The following is a 24,708-nucleotide window of genomic DNA, read 5'->3' as shown; positions in this document are numbered from 1 at the left end:
AGTGCATTTCTACGGCCTTGTGCTTCAGTGAAAAAGCAGCTCTTTAAATTTCAGTGAGGAGTTCTGGCAGCGGGTCCTCGTCACACCTGATTAGGTACACCACCAACGCTAAACTAGTGTTACATCACTGGCTGTACTTCAAAGAGCACACTACCCAGCCCAAAATTAGGGAAACTGATTTCCAAAATCACAACATTGACTAACAAAATGTGCATTATTTTGATATGCAATTTTTTTTTAATTCAGGGAAATTGCTCTAAGGCATATGTACAAAAAAGAATAACAGAAGGGGACATCAAATAAATGTATGCAGCCCACGTAGTACACTCACCCTTCAGATGTTGACCCAACTGCTCCTTGCGTGCCTTTACCTGAAACAGAACATTTTCACATAACCAAACACTGTGTAATATGGAGAGCTAGTACATGAAAAAATGTCTAATTATAGTTTCTTTATGTTTGAACAAATTTTGACATTTTCGCAATTTTGCAAAATTCTGAATTTTCAAAACCATTAATACCAGCAACTCACTTGATGTGCACCACTTATTGTCACACACTACCTGCAATCCAGGCTTTGCAATACACTTGTGGACTTTTGTTTTATTTTCATATTCTTCATCAATTTGCAACACATGCCTACAGCTCAGTTAAATTGTACAGCATATATCCTTGTTTCACCTACATAAAAAAGAATTGAGAAGTCTATCAGGGATTCCCTACTATTCTACAATGAGAGCTTCTCGCATGAAGGCATGGAAAGACCAGTCAACCAGTGGCTGATAAATTTCTTTTGCCATCCAGAGCTTTCATGCAGAACAAAAGCAGCCTTTTTAATCACAGCCTCTGCTAAGATAACTTTTGTTCTAACATATAGATAACAGGATAAGAAGTTGCTGCTTATAAATACTAGCATCTCCTGCAAAGGGAATGTACAGCTGCAGTGGAAAAAGATTAGCACAAGTGACCGATCACCCGATCAGATAAAAAGCGGCAGGCGACGCTGTTGTTTCCTAGCACGCCGAAAATGAGAGTGACAGGCACCCCTTCTTTGAAACATGAATCATGTGGCACTTTAGATACCAGTGTGCACGGGAACAAGAGCGCGGCATACTGCAATTTCCCTGCTCCGGTCATCGGCCACATGTGCTAATCTTTTTCCGCTGTAGCTGTGCCTTCATTCCACAATACAGTATAGACCACTTATAACGTAACCGCTTATAGTGCAGAACCGGATATAGTACGGTCTTTTCAGACTCCCGTTAATCTTCCTATAGTACTCCATGCATACGCATACCGCTTACAGTGCAGCCGCGTGAGACAAAATACTGGTTATAATGCAGCTTCCAAGGGAAAATCTTGCCGACAAGGGCGGTAGCGAGCACGCTTCTCAACGAGCTGCGCCCACTGATGGGACAGGAGATCAACGAGGGCGATACGGAGGAGGAACATGAGACTTGGAGCATGAGTCCAAGGGCGATAAAATCGTTGCCGCACGCCGTATGTGCGAGTGAAAGCACGCGGGGGATGCGTGCCTTCACGGAGAGCAAACGCGACTTCCATCGCGCGAAAGGCCGTGGGTATGGGAGGGAGGGAGGAGGGGCGACGCTGTGCTGCGGCACCAAATGCGTATCTTGCAACCGGGCGCAAGGGGAACTGGCGACGCAATCTCCCACGCGAAAGGAGCAAAGCGGGAAGGCAGCACGGGAGGGAAGGAGGGGGGGGGGGGGGGGGGCGGCTTCTACTCTGCCAACTAATGCGTTCGCGCTGTGCCGGCTCTCGGTGTTGTCACGCGCACCGTATCTTAGAAGCGATCTCCACACGGGCTCTGACCTTTGTATGCGCTTTGCTTACGCCGCTCAGTGTCCGTTGAAGCGATAGACCGCACGAACCTTCGCTCGCTGCGGCGGCCGCGTTTCCACAGGCCCGTTTTGACAGTGGTTATCTGCGGTCATCGAGTCTATTCATGTTTGCTTGTGCGCGTTGACATCACGCTTGTTAATTCAGTTAGTAAGCGAATGTTTCAAGTTTGTGCAGCCGATAAAACTACTATCCCTACTCCTTATAGCTCTCTATTATTTGCTATCGCAATTGATGCTTCACCTTTCGGGCGAAATTGAGACATTTTTTAAAATTATTACTTTGTCTGCTTTATGCGAAGATCGTGGGGTACTTGGACATTAACCTTTCAACGTTCGTAAATTTAAACGGATGCAAAACTCCCAGTCGCACGCTCCAATTCTCAGATACACGTGGCTGCTTGGTCTACATGTTTTGCATACGTGCAGGGCTTGAAAATCGGTGTTTTGGTTAAAGTGCGGTACCGCTTATAGTGCAGATATTCACGACTCCGCAGACTTATGTTATGAGCGGTCTACACTGTATTTGGCACAGAAGTGTGTTACATACTAAGAAACATTGTTTCATGTATACGATCGGTAACAGTGCTACTGAAGGGTTTATCTTATGGTACAACATTTACTGAAGCTAATCATTCTGAAAAGCACATTTCATTCATAATGTTAGTGCCAAGTGTGGACTTTAACATGTACTACATAGTCATCATCATTGCTCATCGTTATATTTGTTTGGTCGTGCGTATTCGGAATTGAGTGTTCAGTCGGCCTCGGTCTCTGATGTGCTAAAGGTGCTTTAATCTTTCACCACATCAGTCCTTTTTGTGAAATGGCAACGCGATGCACAGAACATAAAAACATAATGCCGAGAAGCACTACAAATTTTTTAATAAATATAGTAAAACCTCGTAATTCGGATTCCACGGGACCAAAATAATTGTTCAAATTAACTGAATGTAGAATTATCGAGGGTATCAAAAGAACAATAAATAAATGCTTACTGCATCAACACGCTTTTATTTATTGTATTATTCAGCAAATCCTGTTTCTATTTTGCACAAAAGCAGTGTGGAACCTGCAATTCTCGTCATCTTAAGACTGATCAGCGCTTGCAGCGGTAATGGCCCAGCAACTTAATTCCTTCAAAGCATGGCTGCGGTGCAAAACCTGCCCTCTTCATCAGAGACGTGCTTTTCACTACCGCACGCACAACCAATTATTTTTTCACCAGTGAGCTGGTTGCCAACAGATCGCCCATTCATTGCGATGTACCTACAATGATCCCGTACAGAGCTTCCATTGATGACTATGGCTATGCAGACTCTGCCGCTTGTTTCGGTTGGCTGCTAGAGCCACTGTTCCTCTTTTGTGTGGCACATTTGTGCCGTGTCCCGCTCGCCAAGCTCCAAGGGTTGTCCGAATTAACTGGTGTGCGATCAAATACGTCCGAATTACACGAGTTTAGTTCCACTAAATAATAAACACGTCTGCCAGGACCAGAGGACGCGCCCGAATTATCCCATTTTCCAAATTTAACGAGGGTAGAATTAACGAGGTTTTACTGTTAATATAATTTTGCAGCTAACTAGAACCAAGTTTTTAAAAAATAATACAAAACAAAGCCTTTTATACTGCTGAAACCAACTGTAAGTTGCTGGAAGTCTGTGGAATAAGCTGGCCGTATATTTTGTGTTTTACTTAACAAATTGGTAATCGTTAATCACATAACTGTTTATTGCTAGTTTGCAGAGAGTGTGTAATTTATAGCTTTTAAAAACATGTGTTTGCACAAGCTCTTTCCAAAATTAAATTCTGTAGTTTGATGTTCAACTCGAAGTTGCACAAAGGGCTATGAAAGATACTGTAGTGAAGGTCTCCAGATTAATTTTTACTGCCTGGGGTTCTTTACCCAAAACGTTGATTTTGCTTTCTGCCCCAATCAGAATGCAACTGTGGTGGGGAGAGAGAGAGAAAAAAACTTATGCAAAGGTAACATGTCACAAACAACTGAAATAGATGTCCTCAATTGCAATTTATAACCTAGTAGTATTGATGAAGTGACCGTAAAGTACACAGAAAAATGTTATAATTACCAATTAGCACATTATAAACAGTGTATAAAGTACCAGCAAAGCCCTTAAATAAATGCTAACAACGCACAGTTGGTTTCATGCAAATAAACTGCTAAACTTGTTCTTTAAAAACAAAATAAAGAGGCCTAGTAAATGCAAGCTGGACCGCTTTGTATATGAATGCACAGTATCCTCCATACAAAGTCAGCTTTTTTTTTTTTTTTTCCTTTTCTTTTCTTGAAAAGATTGTATCGCTTTTTACAGAAGGATTTGAGATATCAAAAAACTTTGGCAACATGTCACAATATGGGGCAGAAGGAATAAAGGTGAAGTCCAAAAAGCACAATTTCTTACCAATGGCACTGCTGACTGCTCTCCTATCCTTGCGCTTCTTGAAGGTGGAACGCTCGCGCCGTGGAAGCCAACGCTCAGGGTCGGGGTCAACATTTGGATCATAGTTCTTGGGCAGCTTGCCTGCAAGGCACAAGGCATTCATTGAAACACCCAAAGTTCATCAAGCATTCTGTGTCAGAAATGAAAACTTGTAACACTACAAGTTCACTGTTCGTTATACTTGCCTAGGTCACAATTTCCTTGGTATAAAGTTTGTTGCTGCGCCAAAAAAAGTAAAAGATATGCCTAGTCACCAGATGCACTGCTTGTTTCATATAAAGTTGCTTTCATTATCATGCAAGACATAACTGGCTGAAATATCATGGAACGAAAGCTGACAACACTGCAAGTCGCATAAGTGAGTTAACTAGCCAAGGTCGAACCAGGGTTTGTATTTTCTTACATGCTCGTACTTTGAATGCCACTGCCAACGTCGGGTCTTGCTGCAAGTGTTTTATTCTTCCACTACTTGTACTTTTTGTTCTAACCCCCTAGGGGCAACTTTTTTTTAGTTGCACCATAACGGCCAACTTTGTTGATGTGATATGCTTCAATAACATGGTTCGAACGCATAAATATGACTGCAAAAGAGTGAAAAATTACTAACAATAAAAAAGTGATGATGATAGAATGTCTATCGCTCTCTTCGTCGTGAAAAAAAAAAAAAACATTGACGTCCTCTGCATGCAGGTAACCACAAGGAAAGCAGCTAAATATTCATGACAAGGTAGGCTCGTCATAAGCCAGAAAGTGACGATCCAGCATGACGAGCTGAGGTTGTAAAGATTCCTCAAGGGATTAAAAACATGCTGCCTCAGTCATTCACACCATGATCACAGTATTCAACTCTTCATAGACAATATACACAGACCAAATTAAATGCGTACAGTCCTAAAACTATTCATTCAACATTGCTTGGGTTTTATCTGGTCCAGAGATCAGAAAAAGCAAAAGACGCAAATGTCAACTATACTAAGTGTTAAGGAGGGCAGTACACAAAATTTCTGAAGTGCTTAGAGTAGGTTTATATCCATTACGAGATGGACACATTATATTCTACACTAATCATAAGACAAGCTCTGCATCTTCAACAGCACGAACGTATGCTTAGCAAAGTAAAGGTTACATAATTAAAGAATGTTTCTCATTATGATGTATTACATTAAGCTTAGAGTATGCATTTAGTATAACTACAACATTATAGCCATGTCACACAGGCACCCACAAACTCCTTTAGGATAAGGAAGCGCGATACTTCCTAATGGAGTTCGACCTCAAGTTGTGGTCATGTCATACGATCAATAACGCGTTTTTAAAAGAAGCCGCCAGAGGCACATTCAGTGGTGTTCGGTTTTTGTACAAGTACAAAAATGTATCTTATAATTATGCTTGTAGCTGTTATAATTAACGCTCCTTTCATAAAAATATTCAATATATTTGATGCGAAAAACATACACTTCATTAAAACTCAAAGTGCGCTCGCTAAACATAGCAGTGCTGATAGCGACGCTAGCCACCCTGTTTTCCTTTGTGGCAAGTAGGCTCCGCATCCCGCTGCAAACTATACTAAAACGCAACATTTCATGCAGGGTGACTTCATGAGCTTTCCTTTTATTTTGTCTACTCTACCAGTGTCAGTCATGAGTGACCATACCGACCAATGGACGACTAGCATGACAAAGGCTACGTTTACATGAACCCGACGCGACCACTTTACATGAACTTGCTTCTGATGAGTCTGGAGAACAACAACACACAGCGTCGAGCCGAGACACAAACGCGTTTGAACTGGGCTTCTGGTTCCTGACGCCATCTGCAACAGCTCTATTTCGTGGGTCTTATCGTTACAATGAGGTTGTACTGCACAGTGCTTGTCTTGGCCTCGTTCTGATGCTATTCCCGCTGCCGACGACTAGATCACGACATCACAGTGTGCCCGCATAGTCTCGGTGCTGGCAGGCCCGACCCAGTCTGTGTGTACGTGCATGCTGCTAATGGGTTGGGCTGGGTCAACCTACCCCATGCACCTATCCCAGGCAGTCAGGCTGACTGAGCCCGACTTGACGCTTGTTCAGTCCAACCGGCTAGTGTTTACATGAACTCGTCAGGCATATTCCAGCCCCATAAGCCGACTCGACCCGATTTTGTTGGGTTCATGTAAAAGCTCCAAAAGACAAGAGAAACATGGCACCAAGCAGCCTAGGTCGAGAGTATTGTGCAGCAGCAAGCATAACTGTAGCTGAATTGTGCTTGAACTTTTATTTAATTCAATAAAAACGTTCTAAACACACGCAACATTCATTTTAATGTAAAGAATAATTAAATTGTCAGTTTTACAACAAGTATATGTGCACGAGCAGAAGGGCGACTGTGTGACATCAAGTGCACCTCCCTCGAGATAAAGACGACGGAGTTGAAAGGAGTTAGCGGGTGCCCGTGTGACAGGGGTGTTACCTTCAGTTTCATCATTCTCTCATAAAAAAAGCACTATTAAAAAAAATTGTTTTTTTTTTCTTGTCCTAGAAAATGTCAACTTTATATCACAGAAGAAAGTCAAAATAAACGACACCTGAGCAATATTCTGCACCTGAAGACACCCTTCGATATCATAGAACATACAAACTATGTTTCTGCAAAAATGATCATTTGCATGACAAAAAAGAAAGACATGAGGAAAAACACTTGGACGTTACTGCAAATGCACACCTCAGATGCAGTTCTTAACATTCATACACATTTTAGCAAGCTCTGGCCATACCCGACCACAACATCCACAATCCATACAGAGAAAAGAATCATCCTCGAAATACAGGCAACCTAAAATGCTTGGTTAATTCCATGCTCCACAAGTACACTATTAAAAAATTGGCCGCCATCCCACCGTGCTAACGTGAATGTCTAGCGAAGCTGTATCAAACACCACACATGGTCGAGCATTGTACAAATTCACGCTGCTCGTCTGGTGTCTCTAATTTCTGTGCTCTACCCATAGCAGTCTTAGAATGAACTGAATAGTTGCTAGACGGGTCTCCCTTTCATATATGAAAGCGTGGTGACGTCACTAAGTATACCTATATATGCTGTATGCTCGATTGCAAAGAAAGATATGCCATTTGCCTTCAATTGTTAACCTGGAGTTTTGTGTTTACGCCACGAAAGTTTCCGACCAACGAGAGGTAAACAGCTTCGCTGTAAAATGACATTTGCAGGGTGCTTCCTCTAGTGCAGACATGCCTCCAGCAATTCAATAAACGAACATCCAAGTTTTCTGCAGTTCAGGAGTAAATTAAACTTTGTAAACAATGTGTATGCTTGCTGGAAAATACAAAACTACTATCATGTAAAAGTGCATTTCTGGGAAAAAAAAATCGAGCCCATCGGACACCCTCATTCTTCTTGCTCATTGCATAGCGAGAACCCGAAATTTGGATGTCTTGATGCCATGAGGTAGCACACAAGGGTTTATTGGCCAGTTGTCTGCTCCTTAGCTCATACATGGGGTGGGCGAATATATTCAAAACTTTGGAATAATGAATCGAATAGTCCCCTATTCGATTCGGTCTTTGAGACAAGTAGACAGTATTCGTAAATGTGAATATTTGTAATACTCTTTGGAATATTTCTAAATGTCAAGTGCACCCAAATAAACACAAAATTGAAGCAAAAGTACTGCAAGTTTTCCCCCTTGTGGACACAGTGTAGAACATGAGAGATTGCGTAGTAGAGCAGGCTATGTCACTTAGGTAGCCATACTTTGCAGGCTGTACAGCGATCATTCACTATCTCTGAAGAACGCTGTGTATGTGAAGAAACTACTTGTTTGCTCCTAATGCTCCCTTTGTGCTTTTAATAAAGAACTCGTTCATAACGTATTATGTAATGACAGAAACTTGCTAACTTTAAGAATACTGGAATGTGAACATTGTGTAATATTAGCTGTGATAACGGCTATTCTATTATTTGAAATATATTCTAAAGGTATTCTATATTCACTATTCACTAAAATCACTATTTGCACACCCCTAGGATTTTCCGTTCTTTTTAATTTCAGAGCACAATTGCTTTAACCAATAACGCGGCATGGGAGCATTGTAGTAAGCAGTTTATTTTACCATGTAACACACACAAAAGTTGACGGTGCATCGGCTGCTAAAAACCGGCATTGTTATAAGTTGGTTCGACTGTATCTTATTATTTCTACATTTCAATCAAAACATAAAAGTTAATTTTCCCTATGCTTTTTCTGGCTTCACTATCTGTTGCGACTAACACGGGGTTCTCCCCACGGTGGGTGGTGTTGTAACTGCCGAACACCACTTCGGGTATACCACTCGGTTAACTGGTCAAAGATTCCGATTACCCCCCCTACCCCCCCCCCTCCCGGTTCCTTTGGTGTTCTTTTATCACGTGGGGAAATATTAGAAAGAAACGTGACATAGAAGTTGACAAAATCGCTTTTTTTCATTACACTGTTAACAAAAATCAGGTAGTCGGGAGGTGCCATCCCACTGCAGAGCATGTGAGTAGCGAGATTTTCCGCAGACGCAATGGCACCATTTTGGAACCATCGTAAGGAGAACTCTAAGCTTCAGATAGCCACAGTGCCGTATTTCACCGTGCAGAAATAAAAGCAAAAGAAGAGAACGAAAAATAAAAAAACTAGCGACACAATTCATTACTGCTGCCATACGGTCACTCCTATTGGCTGACGCAGATTTTAATCAGCAGCGTGCATTTTGACAGCGGCGAGTTGTGCATTTCTTTGTCCTGGCGAAGTTTGCCGATTGCGGTAGAAGTTTTCATTGGCTTGCGTTAGTTTTATTGTTGCAACCAAAATGCAAAATTCGTCTTAGCCTAAAGCTAAAGCCACTCTATGTTCATACTGTGTAGGAACACATTTAGAGTACACAAACTACAAGCTTCAAGTAAAAGAGCTGAACAGTCTGCACACTCACCCTTCTTCTTTTTTTTCTTCTTCTTGACGATGTCCTGACCACGGGTGATGGGAGAAGCTTCAGACTTGACCACTTTCTTGACGTAGCGGGCACCCATTGTCCACGACATTGTTTCAAGTGCATCAACATCAACTTGACGGGTGATCTCTTCAGCGGGTGGAAGGTCTGCACTCACCCTGATCGCAGTAACTTAAAGAAAACACTGACAAGCATGGCTCCCTGCAGCTACAGCTAACCGCTAGCTACAGCTAACCATTTCGACCAGCAGACAGCGCCATCAGTGTGTAGATCACACAAGTAACAAACTGCTGCATGGTGTGAAAAGAGCTGAAATTTCAAACGAAAGCCTTCATCCCCTTCCCCTCGAGGGAGCCCCACCTCCTGCCGGAAAGTGAAAATCACACACATTAACGCCTCTGTGTCAGACATGCTGTTTGCAACGCCATTCATCATGACACGGAACTTCGGTAAATCATTCAATGCAGCAATAATATTTTGTTTGATGCGTTTCTCTGTTGCGTAACTTGTTGTTTTGAGAAATCATAAAATTTACAAACTCAACGTCCAAGAGTTTTCGCTTTTCTCTGCACCACAGCAAAGAGTGACATACTTCTACGTCATCAGCTCGTTGCTGCACTTTTTCATGCAAGCAGCCCCAACCGCCTCTAGTGGCATCAGCTTAGCAGTGCTCAGGCAGGTGCCGACACATAACCATGGAGCATTGGACAGGCTGCGGGACTGCAGCATGAAGCTGCTGTGAATGCAGCGAAAAACAAAAGAAGAGAAGAAAAAAAAAGGAGGCGGGGCTTGTGACGTCTGATACAGCCTTTCGCCTCCCATATGGGAGAACGCAGGGAAGGAATCTCACTTGCTGAGGCTATGCAAGGTGCTAAATATTAGAGAAAGAGGACGACAACGAAGACCAGCGTGTTCAGCGCAAGCAGCGCGCTCGTGTTCACGCGCTTCTTAGACCGATTTCAACGCCCAGTACGGACGCGTTACTACTGTTCACCGGACAATAAACTCCCCCTTTTCTGCCCTTCTACTGCAAGCACTCTCTTGTTTCACACAAGGCAATGGGAAAGTGCATGCCGTGGGGAGGGTAGCTCACCTTTGGGCAGCACCATATTTCAATTTCTCCTATCTCCACTATCCATTTAAAAATTTCAAATATTCTTGCAGTAGAATGGCCCGCTAGACGGCCGTTTACAGCTTCCAGTGTATAAGCAACATTTTCAACGAGACCTGGTGAAAAGCCCTTTAAGGAAGCATTACTGTGAAACTGTCTCCTTAGTATTTATGCTGCCTGTGTTCATGCTATCACAGCATAAATAAAGATGAGACATCTTTTGTTTGATATCATTCCTGAAAGACTGTGTATTGCATGCAAACACAGCAAAAAAAAAAAAATAGAGTGAGTGAGAGGGAGATCAGAAAACACAACTTCCACTACAACTTCAAGATGCTGCAGTCCCAATCTAAGATATATTTTAATAAAATTACCAAACACTGTTTTCTTTTACCTTGATCAGTCCCAATTGAAAAGATTTTTTTAGTGGCCAAAGCAACAGTGCTTTCAGACCAACGTTAGCATATTGAACACTCTGCAAGGCACTCCTAGCCAGCTTCTTTGTACACTGCAAGCATCTTTACTGGCTATCTTTACTGCACAACGCAAGTAATTTCACAGCCTACCTGAAAGCATTACCCTTCGTGTACTAAGCATTGAACTAGATGCCCCATGAAGTACTGTCCACCCAAACACACCTCAGAAGTTACCTACACATCTCAACAGTTACAAAATGGAGGTGTGATGCCCAAGCCATTATCACCCGTGCCAGCTGGCTTCTGCGCAGCCACAGTGGCCTGCCAGCACACACGGGGTGCAACAGTTTTTGCAAGTGTTGCAAAAGATGGTCAAACTCCTGTTAAGTCAGCCATCTGAGCCAACTTTCCCTTCAACTACATTGTACCCTTCTAAAACATAACTACGAACGTGTACAGGCATACACTTGTCCAGACCATTCCTGAGCCACTTCGAGAACATCCACAGCCCACCTCTCCAGCCACACCAATGCAAGAAGTTCAAGCCATCACTTCAGGATACATAAACGAGAAAACTGTTTCACTGCTATTCCCCCACTCATCATCCCCGTCACATTCCAAAATCGTTGTACACTCACCAACATATTTTACATTTCCTTTAGTACCAAAAATAATCTTGAAATTTCCATGTTGCATTGTTGAAAATTTGTTTTGTTACATGTTGCATGCCTTGTATGTCACAACAGTGCACAAATGAAACTTACTTCAGTGGCACAACATCAATCACTCAGCAGAGCAAGCACCAGAACCCTATGGAAAAGGATACATTTTGGCTTTCTTGGGGTCAAACACTGAGTAGGCTGAAATGAGCTGTGCCAGCACCTTGGGATCCTGAGGCTCCACCTTGCGTAATTCTTCCAGCACGCTGGCTGCCTCCTGGACTTGCCCATTTGCCAGGTAGAACTTGGCACTCTCCCGTGTGAGCAGGTTCAGCTCAGCAGATCTAGGCTGCAAGAGGCACTGAGCACTCACATGCCAGCTCAGCATACATGGTAATGCATGGTCTTCTCACTGAGCTACAATGCTGTATGCAATACAAACTACAGTAAAACCTCGTTAATTCGGATTTCATGGGACCGAAAAAAACATCCGAATTAACCGAATGTCAAATTATCAAGGGTATATAGAAAACAATAAACAAATGCTTATTACGTCAACACGGTTTTATTTACTGAATGAATCAGCAAATACTGTTTCTATTTTGCACAAAAGCAGTTCGGAAGCCGCAATCCTCGTCATCTCGTGATTGATAAGCGCTCGCCGCTGCGAAGGCCTCACGACCTCCTTCAAAGCGCACGTCTTCATCTGACGCTTTTCACTACTGCGCTCTTCATCCTTGACAACTTTGCAGTGAGTAAAACGTAAAGTACTGTTTGCCGCAACCGCTGCGGACGAAATCATGGCTTGCGGTTCTGAAGGCACGCAACCGACGCACGCACCGAGTCAAAATGAAACGACTGTTTGCTGCAACCGCTGCAGATGAAACCACGGTCGCTATCGACGCAATCATGGACGGCGACTATGCAGTCATGAAAGCACATGGCCGACGAGGTGCTATGCGCAGCGGTAAACGCTAGAATAAAGGCTTTAAAGGCACAAATAGGCACGAAGCGTTCCGGCATTGCTGTCATTAACGTACGATTTCCCCTGATGATTATGGCAATGCGAACTCCGCTGCTGCATTTCGGTGGACGCCAACGTCGTTTTTGCTCTTTTGCGTCGCACATTTGCACCGATGTGCGACGCTTCCCTGCCGCCCTCCTCCCTCACCTTCGACTAGAGTGTACTAGAACATGGTCGAGTGAGACGAGTGGCTGGGGCGGCGCATGCTTTGCAGTGAGGCGCCTGACGTGGAAAAATACTGTGGCGGCGCTGCAATCGAAGTGGATTGGGCCGCATCAAAGTCGTGTCATTGGAAACTGCTGGCGATACTGCTCAGCAGGGTCATTCGTACTACTTCGCGCGCTGGTATTTGCGTTCAGACCGCTCAAATGGTGTTCATAATTGAATATGACATGTATTTAGGCCTTAAGAATAAATACCTTTCTTTCTATTTATTTTATTTTTTAATGCCGCTCGGTGATTGCGCGTGCATTGCTGCCACAGTGTTGGCTTTCATTCTACAAGGTTTTTGTACAGTTCCCTTTGGAGAACAAATATTTTTCTTGTTCTTCAAGCAGCATGTATCTCTCGTGTGTTTTGTTCCGCATATAGTTTTCCATCAGTAGGTCTTGCGAAGCGCAGACGGAGAAACATATGTAACGTTCCTGCTTGCCACTTCGAACAAGTAAAACATATCTGCCCCATCCGGCACCTTGTACTCAGATTTATTTCTTCTTTTGGGGGTTTTTACGTGCCAAAACCAGTTCTGATTATAAGGCACGCCGTAGTGGAGGGCTCCGGATTAATTTTGACCACCTGGGGTTCTTTAACGTGCACTACAACACAAGCACACGGGCTTCTTGCATTCCGTCTCCATCGAAATGCGGCCGCCGCGGCTGGGATTTGATTCTGCGACCTCGTGCTCAGCAGCGCAACGCCTTAGCTAACTGAGCCCCCGCGGCGGGTACTCAGATTTACGGGAAGCATTGTTATTGAAAAAAAACTGCAGCACAACATTCTATTCAAGTTTCCGCCTTCCTCGCATAACAGAATGCGGAGTAATTAGTACGGAGTCATTTATCGCAGTTGGTGTCATTCTGGAAATTCATTTCAAGTGGATGTGTTTTGCAACCTCACCGGCTACAATTCGTAAATTGCAATATGTGTCATAAAGTAATTAACTAAGAAGTTCATTAATCAATTTTTATTAATAAGTTGAATATGTGTTTCGATTTTTCGTGCTACTAATGCCCGCCTCTTCGAATAACCCAGTTCATCAATAAGAATTGTGCTAGCTGCCACAGGCTATTTTTTAAAATTCCCTAAAGCTTAATTTTGAACACCCGGTATAGTGGATACAGCGTTGCGCTACTAAACTGGAGCTCGCGGGTTCAATCCGTCGCGGAATTCGATCGGAACAAATGGAAAACACTCGTGTACTTCTATATAGGTGCACGTTAAAGAACCCCAGGTGGGGAAATCTAAACCGGGTGCCTCATAATCATATCGTGGTTCTGCCACATAAAACCCAAGAATATGTTTAAACTAAAGACAAAAACAAAAAACAGGTGGCTGCGTTCTTCGGCTTTTTTCTAGGAGTGTAAACAAAATAAATTATTCTCGAGTCTGATTTCCGAGAAGAACATGTTACGGTTATCCTATATTTCATACATAAATGTAATGCCATTCCCAAATGTCTGTCCGCTCAACTGAACAGCTTGTATATTATAAATGGCTGCTTTCAGTTATTCGGTGCAATATCATAACGACAATAATGAAGCAATTTAAGAAACGGCATACCTCACATACACGTAGAGATACGTGTGGATCTGCTGCGTTCGTTCAAGAAGATAAGTGTGGTACCACATGGTGCACCCAGTTTCAATGGGTTGCAAACATGGTGAGACTGTCAAAAAACATTTTCCTTGCCTGAATCAAGTTAGCAGATCTACAGGCTGCCCCAAAACAGGGCATTTATATTGAATGACAGCTTATTACACTTATTAGCAGGACGTATTAGCAGCTTATTAGCAGGACTTATTAACACCCCTGTGTTAATTCTCTCAGGAACTGCGCCTCTGCGGAACAGCCACAACTCTCCGGCAGCACAATCATTCGGAATAACAGTCCTCACTTGCATCGGGCACTCACCTTTGAAACTGCAATAGCGCTGTTATGCGTTACATTCGAACGGAAACGACTATTCGGCATCGTACCGTATATCAATAACACTTGCATACGTATATGCATATATATAATGGTTTTGCCTGCTATGAATATTATTTCTGCAAATGAGAGTTTCATGTGCAGTATTCACTAATACGTGTGGTTCTTATGTAAACACGTGCACGGTCGGAAGTTCTCACTTTTTTCAGTTAGTGCATTTAGAATATTTGATATTTTTTCCCTTACATATATATCTTGAATATATGTCTATGTACCCTTTGATTTAATTACCTAGAAATACATTGGTCATTCTTCGCGCCATGCAGTTACTATGCTTTTAGAAGACAGTGTTAAAAACAGCGGTTCACTTGGCTAAAACTACCTTTGGTACCTGCCGTCAAGAGTCAAGGGCGCACCAAAGCAACTAAAACATTAAACAAAATGTACTGCACAGACGTTCTGCGAGAAAAACTGGGTGCCGCCAGCATCCGCGTAGCGAACACGCGCTCGCTAGCAGACAACGCGCTTGACAAAGACAGCAAAATTGAAGACGTCGCGTTGTATAATCCATGCCTCAAATATATATATATGTTTGGCAAGATGGTGTAATCATAAATTTGCAGTTGAAATAAAGCACTATTTTAAGAGCGTACTATGCGCAATCGGCCTCGGCGCCCGCAGCGAAAGTACATTGAATATGCCGCGGAGCACGTCTCCGCCCCAATCCAGTTCGCTCGCAGCGCCCTTGCACAATTTTTCCACACGCGACTCGACTATTGTCTAGTACACTCTACCTTCAACGGTCTCCGCGCACACCCGCCCGTCGCCATGGCGGCGCCGTCAGCTCCCTGAAGTTTCGTTTTCTGCCGTTATCAGGAACCGAACATTGGCCGGCGTGGGTGGTTGCGCTCGCTATGCGCTTGCGCGTCGCGATATTTCACGACTCGCACTGTTCGTGCATCGTGCTATGGTTCTCGAAGACTTCAAAAATACGTCCTTCCTTTAATTCGAATTTCTTTTAATTCGAACAAATTTTTGGGCGCCTTCGAGTTCGAATTATCGGGATTCGACTGTATAAAACAAACACAACGGTTTATTTCAGCTACACAGAAGGGAAAAAATTGCATGATTAATGGCCAATGTGCACAATTACCATGGTCCTCACATTTTATCTTTGTTTTGTTTCTCCAACCTAGTTTCGTTCCGACGCGCATGCTTACACAAAAGTGCAGCCGTGTCAGGGTCAAAAAAATAAATACCTTCTATAAACGTACAACAGATTAAAAAAAAAGATGCAAGAGTGGTAGCCTTGTGCCATGGCACAAATACTTGAACAAAGAATAGCTGCATTAGCAGTGCACAAAGTCTCCGAGTCCCCCTCCCATCTGCGGATGCGCGCCCTGTGCAGTGCAACTGCACCCAAGAAGGGGCGCTTTCCGCAGCGCACTAACAAAAACCTAGACTGATCAAGCCCAGAGAGATGAGAAAATATGCTTCTATGTAGAAATATACAACAGATGATAGTTCACCAACTTCATGTTACTGCACACATCTGACTAGAGAGAGTGAAGAACATCTGGGTAAGCCAGTGACATGGCAAGACAGAAACGTGGAAACGTCCTGGTAGATCAGTGACACTGAAAGGGTTAAATGCCTTCTGAAAATTGGAAAAAATTAAGCCATGAATGGCACAACTCACCTTGTTCTTTTTATACCAGGATATAGCATCAGCAAACACTGCTGCAGTGGCTTCCTTGTCTTCAAGGTTTTTATAAAGCGTCACCAAGGCTGAAATCTATAAAAAGCAAAACATTTATGAGCTCGACCTTTTTTTCCAGCTACTAGTAGTTATCAAAGCTAGCACACAAATCTGACCTATGACAGCCGAGCATAATTTATGTGTGCTGAAAGAGTTACAGTTGAGCCTTGTTACATAAAAATAGATAATAATTAATAAATGGATAAAACAAAGTAATACTAACTCAAGGTAATACTAACTCCCCTGGATATATTCATGCAGAAACCCATGCCTTGGTTTAATGAAGCAAAATTTTTGTATAAGTTGATATTTACCTTACCCTCAGGGTCAATTGACATCACAGAGGTGGATATAGGTAACAAACCCTTCTAGTTTCATTCAAACTAAAGATTTTTTATAATTTTGCATTTATTGGGCTGCAATCTGGCAGCGTGCAACACGTTTGGTAACTTGCTAGATTCGGCAGTTCAGAACTTCCATGAGCTGCTGGCTACCTGGTAACATGCGAAACACTGCTAAGTCAGCGGCCACTCAACCACAGTACTCTACCCCTGCCACTATTGCGCTTTAGAGTATCAAAGCTCCAAGTACCATCGCATCCGACTCCTGCACTTGGTGCTCAAAACACACTGCACCTTAGTTGAGAGTTGTGTACCACTGAGCCAGAATAAACTCTACAGTGGAGTGCATGCCTTCTAATGCATGCTGAGCCATGTAACCTTCAAATGTGCGTGCAATGAACTACTGCTTAAAGGTTTTACAGCAATCACTCGGCTCATCAGTACTCAAGAATATTGCAGTATGCTGCAAGCCTCTGATTTTGTACACAATCGTCACTGTATGACAGCATAACTACCGTATTTACTCGCATAATGAACGCACTCGTGTAATGAATGCACCCCCCACTTTTCTAATCAAGAAGAGTGTTTTTTCTTTTCCTCGCATAATGACCGCACCCTAAACTTGCTGCCGTGAAGTAGGAGAGACACGGTACGATTCGGCGTCTGATATGGTGTCCAGCGGGTACGATTGTGTCGGACGCCGTATCAGATGCCGAATCGTACAGTGTATCTCCTACTTTTATTGCGATAGCAATTATATGGGCAATCCAGGCACATTCTTGCCATCAGCGCCAACGATTGCAGCTCAATCTCCCGCGTTCAAAGGAGGAATCGCGCCGTATTCCGTTGCGTGCATGGCACCGGGGGGAAGGAAGAGAAGGGGGGGAGGAAGGTGGCGCAGCAACTGCGTATTGCATGGCCACGCTAAGTGTAGGTGCGACGGCGGCTTATACGTTTGTGCATGCTCCGTTCTCGCCACTCAGTTTGCAGTTGAAGCGATACACAGCACAATGGTCACTTCGCTCGCTGTTGCTGTCGCGTTTCCTGATGCCAGCATTTTGACAGCGAGTGTCCACGGTCATCGAGTGTGATATGTTCGTGTTTGCCTGTGCGCGCTGACACCATGCTTGTTTATTTAAATAGTTAGCGAATGTTTGAAAGTTTATACAGCCGATAAAACCACTATCCTTACTTCGTATAGCTGTCTACGCATTTGCTATCGCCTTTCGGGCGAAACTGCGAATTTTGTAGAGGTGGCCGTGGAAAATAATCGCTCAGAATTTTACCCCGCATAATGAACACACCACCCAACTACAGTAGAACCTCGGTGATACGAATCTCGCGGGGTAGCGTGAAATATTCGTATCACCCAAAATATGCATCATCAAAACATACAAAAGATCAAGAAGAAAAAATGAACCTATTTTTAGCAGAAAAAATTCCTAATAGTGGAACCCTGTTGATACATTCCTTGCAGCTACATTTTTGCGGTCCCGACCTAAATCCTGCGTTTACTTCCATGTAATAAGTTCCCTTTGATATGTTGCCAATCTGTAATTTTCCTGCATCTTACGTTGTGTTTGAATGTGGCGGTCACGTAAATTTAGCGGTGCAGCCAGCTTGTACGCTACAACAAGTGACCGGTGCGTTGCAACAAGCGACCGGCACATTGCCGATCGCCGGAGCCATATCACATGGCCGTATCTTGAAAGTGATCTGCGATGTGTGCAAAGTGCACGCCTGCGCGGGCCTCATCTTCAAAACGATCTGCGATAGTGACAAAGTGCGTCTAGTGCTGAATACCTTAGTATGTGCTGTGCTTTCGATGTTTAATTCACGTTGAAGCGAAAGACAGTCGCTGCTGCCGCGCTTCCTTACTACAGTAAAACCCCGGTGATACGAACCCGGCGGGTACGAATTTCGGTGTGATACGAACCCGGCGGGTACGAATTTCGGTGTGATACGAATTCGTAACATTCCCCGGCCGAAATACATTGCTCACAATACGAAAAAATCGGCTGTTCTGAACGTGTTGCCGCGCCGCTACGGATCATACGAATGCGTGAGCAACAGCGGCGGCGGCCGAGCTAGCGGGGCCACCGGCACAGCGGGATCTGGGCGGGATCCATAGTCGCCAAGCAACCGACTACGTCACGCGGCTGCGCAATCTCTCATTGGTCCCCACGTCGAGCGGACCGGACCACATCACAGCCTAGCCGATGCTTAGCGAGAAAGTAGACGAGGACCGCTGCTGCAACGACGACCGAGGCGCATCCCCGACGGTCGAAACGCTATCTGCACTCGACGTGCTCAGGCGTTCAGTGGCGTACGAAAACATTCCCAAGATGACGTGCGCGCACTTATGCGCCTTTCAGAAGGCGATCGTTGACGATTTGGACAAGAAGAAAACGTCCCGTTCATACGCTTTTCAAGGGACCGCGAAAAAAAAGAGAAATAACAAAAGCCGCAGTTTTGCCCGAAAGGTGAAGCAACGGAAACGCAGCAGCAGCAGTGAGCGAATTGACCTTTGCGCTGTCTCTCGCTTCAACGCGAACTAAACGTCGAAGGCACAGCGCATACGAAGCTACTGGCCCTAGGCGCACTTTGTCAACATCGCAGATCATTTTGACGATAAGGTCCGCGCGGGTGCGTCGTATCTGCAAAGTGCCGGTCGCTTGTTGAAACGCATCGGTCGCTTGTTGCAATGTACAAGCTGGCTGCACTGCTACATTTACCTGACCGCCACATTCAAACGCAACGTAACGTGCTGGTACATTATAGATTGGCGAAGTATCACGGGGAACGCCCGGTTAGTCGAACACGAAAGCATTTGCGATGGTTAATTCGAACATACCGCGCACCGACAATGCTCTCAGCAGTGCGCCAAATCACGTGGCGGCGCCTCCGACCGGCATTGCTCCGACACTGCCATAGAGCAAAAGCTTAGGCGAGACCCCTCAACGCCAAGCGGAGAAAAAGAAAAAAAAGAACCGCGGCGTCACGCCAAGGTCGCCATTTCTGCGTGGCGCTGGAACACGCGTGCACGTGCCGACGTCTCAGCCAACGCTGTGGCTGCAACGCAGAGGGAAGCAACGGCGGAGGCCCAGTCCGGCCAACGCTCGCTTCAACGGCAGAAAACGAAACTTCAGGGAGCGCGCTAAGCGGCGCCGGGCCGGCGGGCGCGGCGGACGCGCACGGAGATAGTCGAAGGTGAGGGGGCTACGAGGGTGTTGAGAGGAATGGCGAGGGGAGCCACCGAAGCGACAGAGTTGCCGAGGCCAAATCCGCTTCCCTGCCGCCCTCCTCCCTCACCTGCGACGGTCCCCGCACGCGCCCGTCTCCATGTCGCTTCTTCCTCTTCACAACCAATGTCTCTCCCTCTCTCTCGCCGTGCCTGCGACGCCCGCTCCCTGAAGTTTCGTTCTCTGCCGTTATCGCGAAGCGAACGCCGGCAGTTTCGTGGCCCTCACTCGATATGTGCTTGCGCGCCGCAATATTTCACGAAACGCACCATTCGCACATCGTGTTATGGTACACGAATATTTCAAAAAGAAGTCCTTCTTTTAATTCGAACAAATTTTTGGGCGCCTTCGAGTTCGCATTATCGAGATTCGACTATACATGGAAGTCAATGGGATTTAGGTCGGGACCGCGAAAACGCGACGTAGCAGCTGGGAAAACGCAGCAGCGAGGAAGGTATCAATGGGATTCCACTATTAAAAATCTTTTCTGGTAAAAATAAATTCATTTTTCTTGATATTGTGAATGTTTTGATGATACGAATATTTCACGCGACCCCGCGAGATTCGTATCACCGAGGTTTTACTGTATACAGTAGAACCCCGCTGATACGTTTTTCAAGGCACCGTAAAAAAAAACAAAAAACGTAAGAGCTGGAAAACGCAAGAGCCGATAAACAGGAAAAATTGAGAAATGGGAGTAGTGTTGAACTGCACACAATGTTATTTTAATTCTTGCGTGTGAAAAAAGTCGTAGTTTCGCCCGACAGCTGAAGTCCCGATTGCGATAGCAAATTAGTAGACAGCTATACAAAGTAAGAATAGTAGTTTTATCATCCATATAAACTTGTAAACATTCGCTTATTAACTGTATTAACAAGCATGGTGTCAGCGCCCATAGGCAAACATGAACACATCACACTCGATAAACGCGGACACGCGCAGTGAGGGATTTAGGCGTCGCTGCAGAAGCGAGCGAAGTGACCTTCTTGCTGTTGTCTATCGCTTCAACGCAAACTGAGCGCCGAGAACACACAGAAACGCACAAAGCTTTGAGACGCCGACGCACCTACACTACGTAGACTCTGCCCCCAACTCAGATCGCTTTTACGATACGGCCCGCGAGACCTCGCGCCGCCTCGCAGTACGCAGTCGATGCCAGAGCACAATGCTGCCGGCTATCCCTCCCCCCTGAAAGTGGTCGTCGGCTTCCCTCGCACATACAGCATACGGTGCGCGGCGACGGCGTTATCGCCCTTGGACTTTATGCGGAACATCTATCAGCCAAAACCAATTTTAGTGACGCAACGCGTCATAGACACCATCTTTAAATAGCAAATACGGATCTCAAAGGCCATACTTTTGCTGGCGGAAACCGAAAATACGTCATAAGTGTCGCCCCCGCCACTTTGGGCGGCCAATGCCATCGTCAAGCAACCAAGCCAAGCGACATGAAAAGTCAAAATGGCCGCTCGGGCCGGCGTGGGGTGGCAGTTCGCAACGTATGATATGGGAACGGTCCCACAGCTGCGACGCAACTGCAGGGTTACCAATGCATTGGGTTCTATGAGAGCTGTGCCAGGACCGACTGAAAACGACGTAACAGCCGGGAAAACGCAGCACCAGGGAACGTAACAGCGGGGTTCTACTGTACTTCCTTACTGCCGCGCTTCCTTACAAGTTTACACGATAAAACTACTATAATTACTTCTTTCAGCTGTCTACTAATTTGCTATCACAATCGTTGCCTCGCCTTTCAGGCGAAACTGCAACTTTTTTTTTTTTTAGCGGTCCCTTGAAAAGCGTATCAACAAGGTTCTACTATCTGTGTGTGTTTTCTTCTTGCCTAAATCGTGAACATCGCCTTCTGGAAAGCGTAAAAGTGCGCGCGCGTGATCTAACGAATGTTTTCGCACGCCACTGAACGCTTCAGCACGTCGAGTGTGGGAACGTTTCGGCCGTCATGGCTGCTGCCACGGTGGTCGTTACTGCAGCAACCCTCGTCTTCTTTCTTGCTGGTCAAAGCATCAGCTAGGCCGTGATGTGGTCCGGTCCGCTCAATGAGCGGACCAATGAGAGATAGCGCAGCCACGTGACGTAGCTGGTTGCTTAGCGACTATGGATCCCGCCCAGATTCCGCTGTGCCGGACGCTCGGCTGGCTCGGCCGCCGCCGCTATTGCTCACGCATTTGTATGATCTGCAGCGGCGCAGCAACGCGTTCCTAACAGCCAATGTCTTTCGTATTAAGAGCAATGTGTTTCAGCTAGGGAATGCTACAAATTTGTACGACACCGAAATTCGTACCAGCCGTGATCGTATCACCGGAGTTTTACTGTACACACACATTTTTCGGAAAAAAAAAAAAAAAAGCTTTCATTAGGTGAGTAAATACGGTAAATACTAGCTGGATTCACCTGAAGGACCAAACAGCAGATTCACTCTCTGGACAAGCATGACATGACTCCCCCAGTTTTGGTTTTTCAGTTTTCGGCTTCGTATTACACTGCAATGCACAAGCAATTTTCAGACCTATTTTCCAGAAAAACATGCATGTGTGAGAATTCGGTAAATACTACTAAACACAGATATTGTGAGCTGATGATGTGGCTTCAAAATCTGCCAGACGCAAGCTGAAAAATGACATTTTCCGTGAGTGATAACTTCTTGGACACACTCACTGTCCGCTGGCACCACCAATACAGACGCTGAAGCCATTGGGGCCACCACTGGAGTCAGACACATGCATGCTGACCAATCAAGTTTGAATGATCCAGCGAGCGCCAATTTCAGCATTGAAATACTAACAAAAGTTCTGGCCCATAGAACTACCTTGGTGCCATCCGAGACTTTCAGTCAGGATCGAATCAACACCTTCCGTGTCACGCTATTACAGCAAAAATCTCGTTACAAGAGACACTCGGTTATAAGGGACATTTGAAAATGGTTTGGTTGGTTTTCCTATGTTCCCCGTGTTAACATGGCGAACAAGAGACATGGTTACAAGAGACACTCGGTTACTAAGGGCAACTTTTTTAGGTCCCTAGAGCAAATTCTTCACTATTTAGAAGACACAACCCAGACATGCTCACGCAACGCGGCTGACGTCGTACCAACCGGTATGCGCCGCACTTTTCATTCCCTTGGCTCGATTCTTTTTCGTTCCGCAGCCGAATATCATTTCTCTCAAGGCTGCGACTATAAATTGCACCGAACTTTCTGTTATACTTTCTGTTATTAAGGCAGAAAGCGTCGGCAGATGAGGCTGATGGAACATCTAAGAGCACTTCAAAGGTATTGTGAGCAACAGGAAGGTTTGAAAAGTGAAGTGCTTTACCTCCAGAAGCTGGGAAGGAAGCCAAAACAATCTGCAGTCACTAAAAAACGAACTACAATGAATGACTTTTTTAAGCCATACTGAGCAATTTCCTGTAGATGTATTAAAACACACTTTTAAGCAGATGTATAATAAAGTGATCTAGTCCGACTCTCCGGTGTTTTTAAAATTTTTGGTTACAAGAGACATGTTTCCCAGGTCCCTTGAGTGTCTCTTGTAATGAGGTTTTACTGTATCCAGAATTCTGGCCACAAAATGGCCAAATTATTTTTATTTAAGGACCCCAGTTGCCAACATAGTTTACTTCCTAAGAAAGAATAAATTCGCTTCTGCCTGCGCTGTCTCATGGATTGTGTGATGCCATCTACCAAACACACAACTAAGCACAGAGATAAAATTAGGCTTGTCTATGGCATTGCCAGAAAATGCAAGTACGTTTGACAAGCTGAGCTCATCATTGGCCTTTTTTACCAAAAACGCATGGACGAACTCAGCTCATTCAAGGCACCAAAGGGGTTAACAGACATCTAATTCAATGGAGTCGAATTAATGAAAGTCTACTGTAGCCGTTGGGTGGCGTCCAAGATCGTCAGTGTATGTGGCACACCACTTGATCTCAGAGGCCATGGTCACAGACTCGGTAGTGTAGCCAGTTTGGCACTTTGCCAGGTAGCCGAAAACTCCTGGGAGCTGCAAACTGCCACATCAGATAGGTTGCTAGCAACGTGACAAGCCGCCAAATTGCAGCCTAACTGGCACAGAATAATCAGTAAACTTTCGGTCCGAATCAAAATGGTTCAATATATCCATTTCTAGGAAATGTTTGCTTCACTAAAACAGGATCAAAATGCATGTTCTAATGGGAATTTCAAATGAAATTACATTTAGTACTTTGTTATACTATTCACCAATTTGCTGTAACTTGTGTTACGATAGAATTTGACTCTCTTAGCACTACAATGTTTCAGAAAAAATGCGACACAAATTCTGAGAATTGTCTAATGCGTAAGCATTCTTTGGCTCGGCTGCTACTTCGCTTTTGCTTACATATTTAGCTAGCTTATGCAAGTCTACCCATCACTAGCAATCATCTACTACAGTTAAACCTGGATAAAACGAAATTGACAAATTCCCCAAAACTTCGTTATAAAGAGGATTTCGTTATATGCAGGTTCGGCACGACAATTCGAAAAAGAAATGCTTACCGTATTTACTCAATTCTAATGCGCCCTCGATTGTAACGCGTGCCCGTTTTCCATGACCAAAAGAGAGCGCAAAAAATCCTTTATACAGTTAAACCTGCTTATAACGAACCTCCATATAACAAATTCCTGGATATAACGAAGTTTTTGTATTCCCCGCCATTACTCCATAGAAGCACATGT

The 24,708-nt window shown here is 44.6% G+C and overlaps 1 protein-coding gene across 2 annotated transcripts in view; it reads right to left on the bottom strand.

Moving 5' to 3' along the window:
- LOC119460372 (signal recognition particle subunit SRP72) overlaps positions 1-24,708 on the bottom strand; it is a 46,658-nt gene that overhangs the window by 5,735 nt on the left and 16,215 nt on the right. Inside the window, exons 12-16 of one of the 2 annotated variants that reach the window (XM_037721414.2) lie at positions 16,349-16,444; positions 11,648-11,829; positions 9,277-9,452; positions 4,283-4,402; positions 332-371 (exon numbers count right to left, since the gene is read on the bottom strand). In XM_037721414.2, coding sequence (XP_037577342.1) covers positions 332-371; positions 4,283-4,402; positions 9,277-9,452; positions 11,648-11,829; positions 16,349-16,444 — 614 coding nt within the window. Of the gene's footprint in view, positions 1-331; positions 372-4,282; positions 4,403-9,270; positions 9,453-11,647; positions 11,830-16,348; positions 16,445-24,708 lie in introns of those variants that run through there. The other variant, XR_007466657.1, reaches the window with a different exon arrangement.

The sequence above is a fragment of the Dermacentor silvarum genome, chromosome 1 (assembly GCF_013339745.2).
Source record: "Dermacentor silvarum isolate Dsil-2018 chromosome 1, BIME_Dsil_1.4, whole genome shotgun sequence".
In the NCBI taxonomy this organism is placed as follows: Eukaryota; Metazoa; Arthropoda; class Arachnida; order Ixodida; family Ixodidae; genus Dermacentor; species Dermacentor silvarum.
The sequence above is the reverse complement of the archived record's forward strand: the minus strand, read 5'-3'. Positions and strand labels throughout refer to the sequence as shown.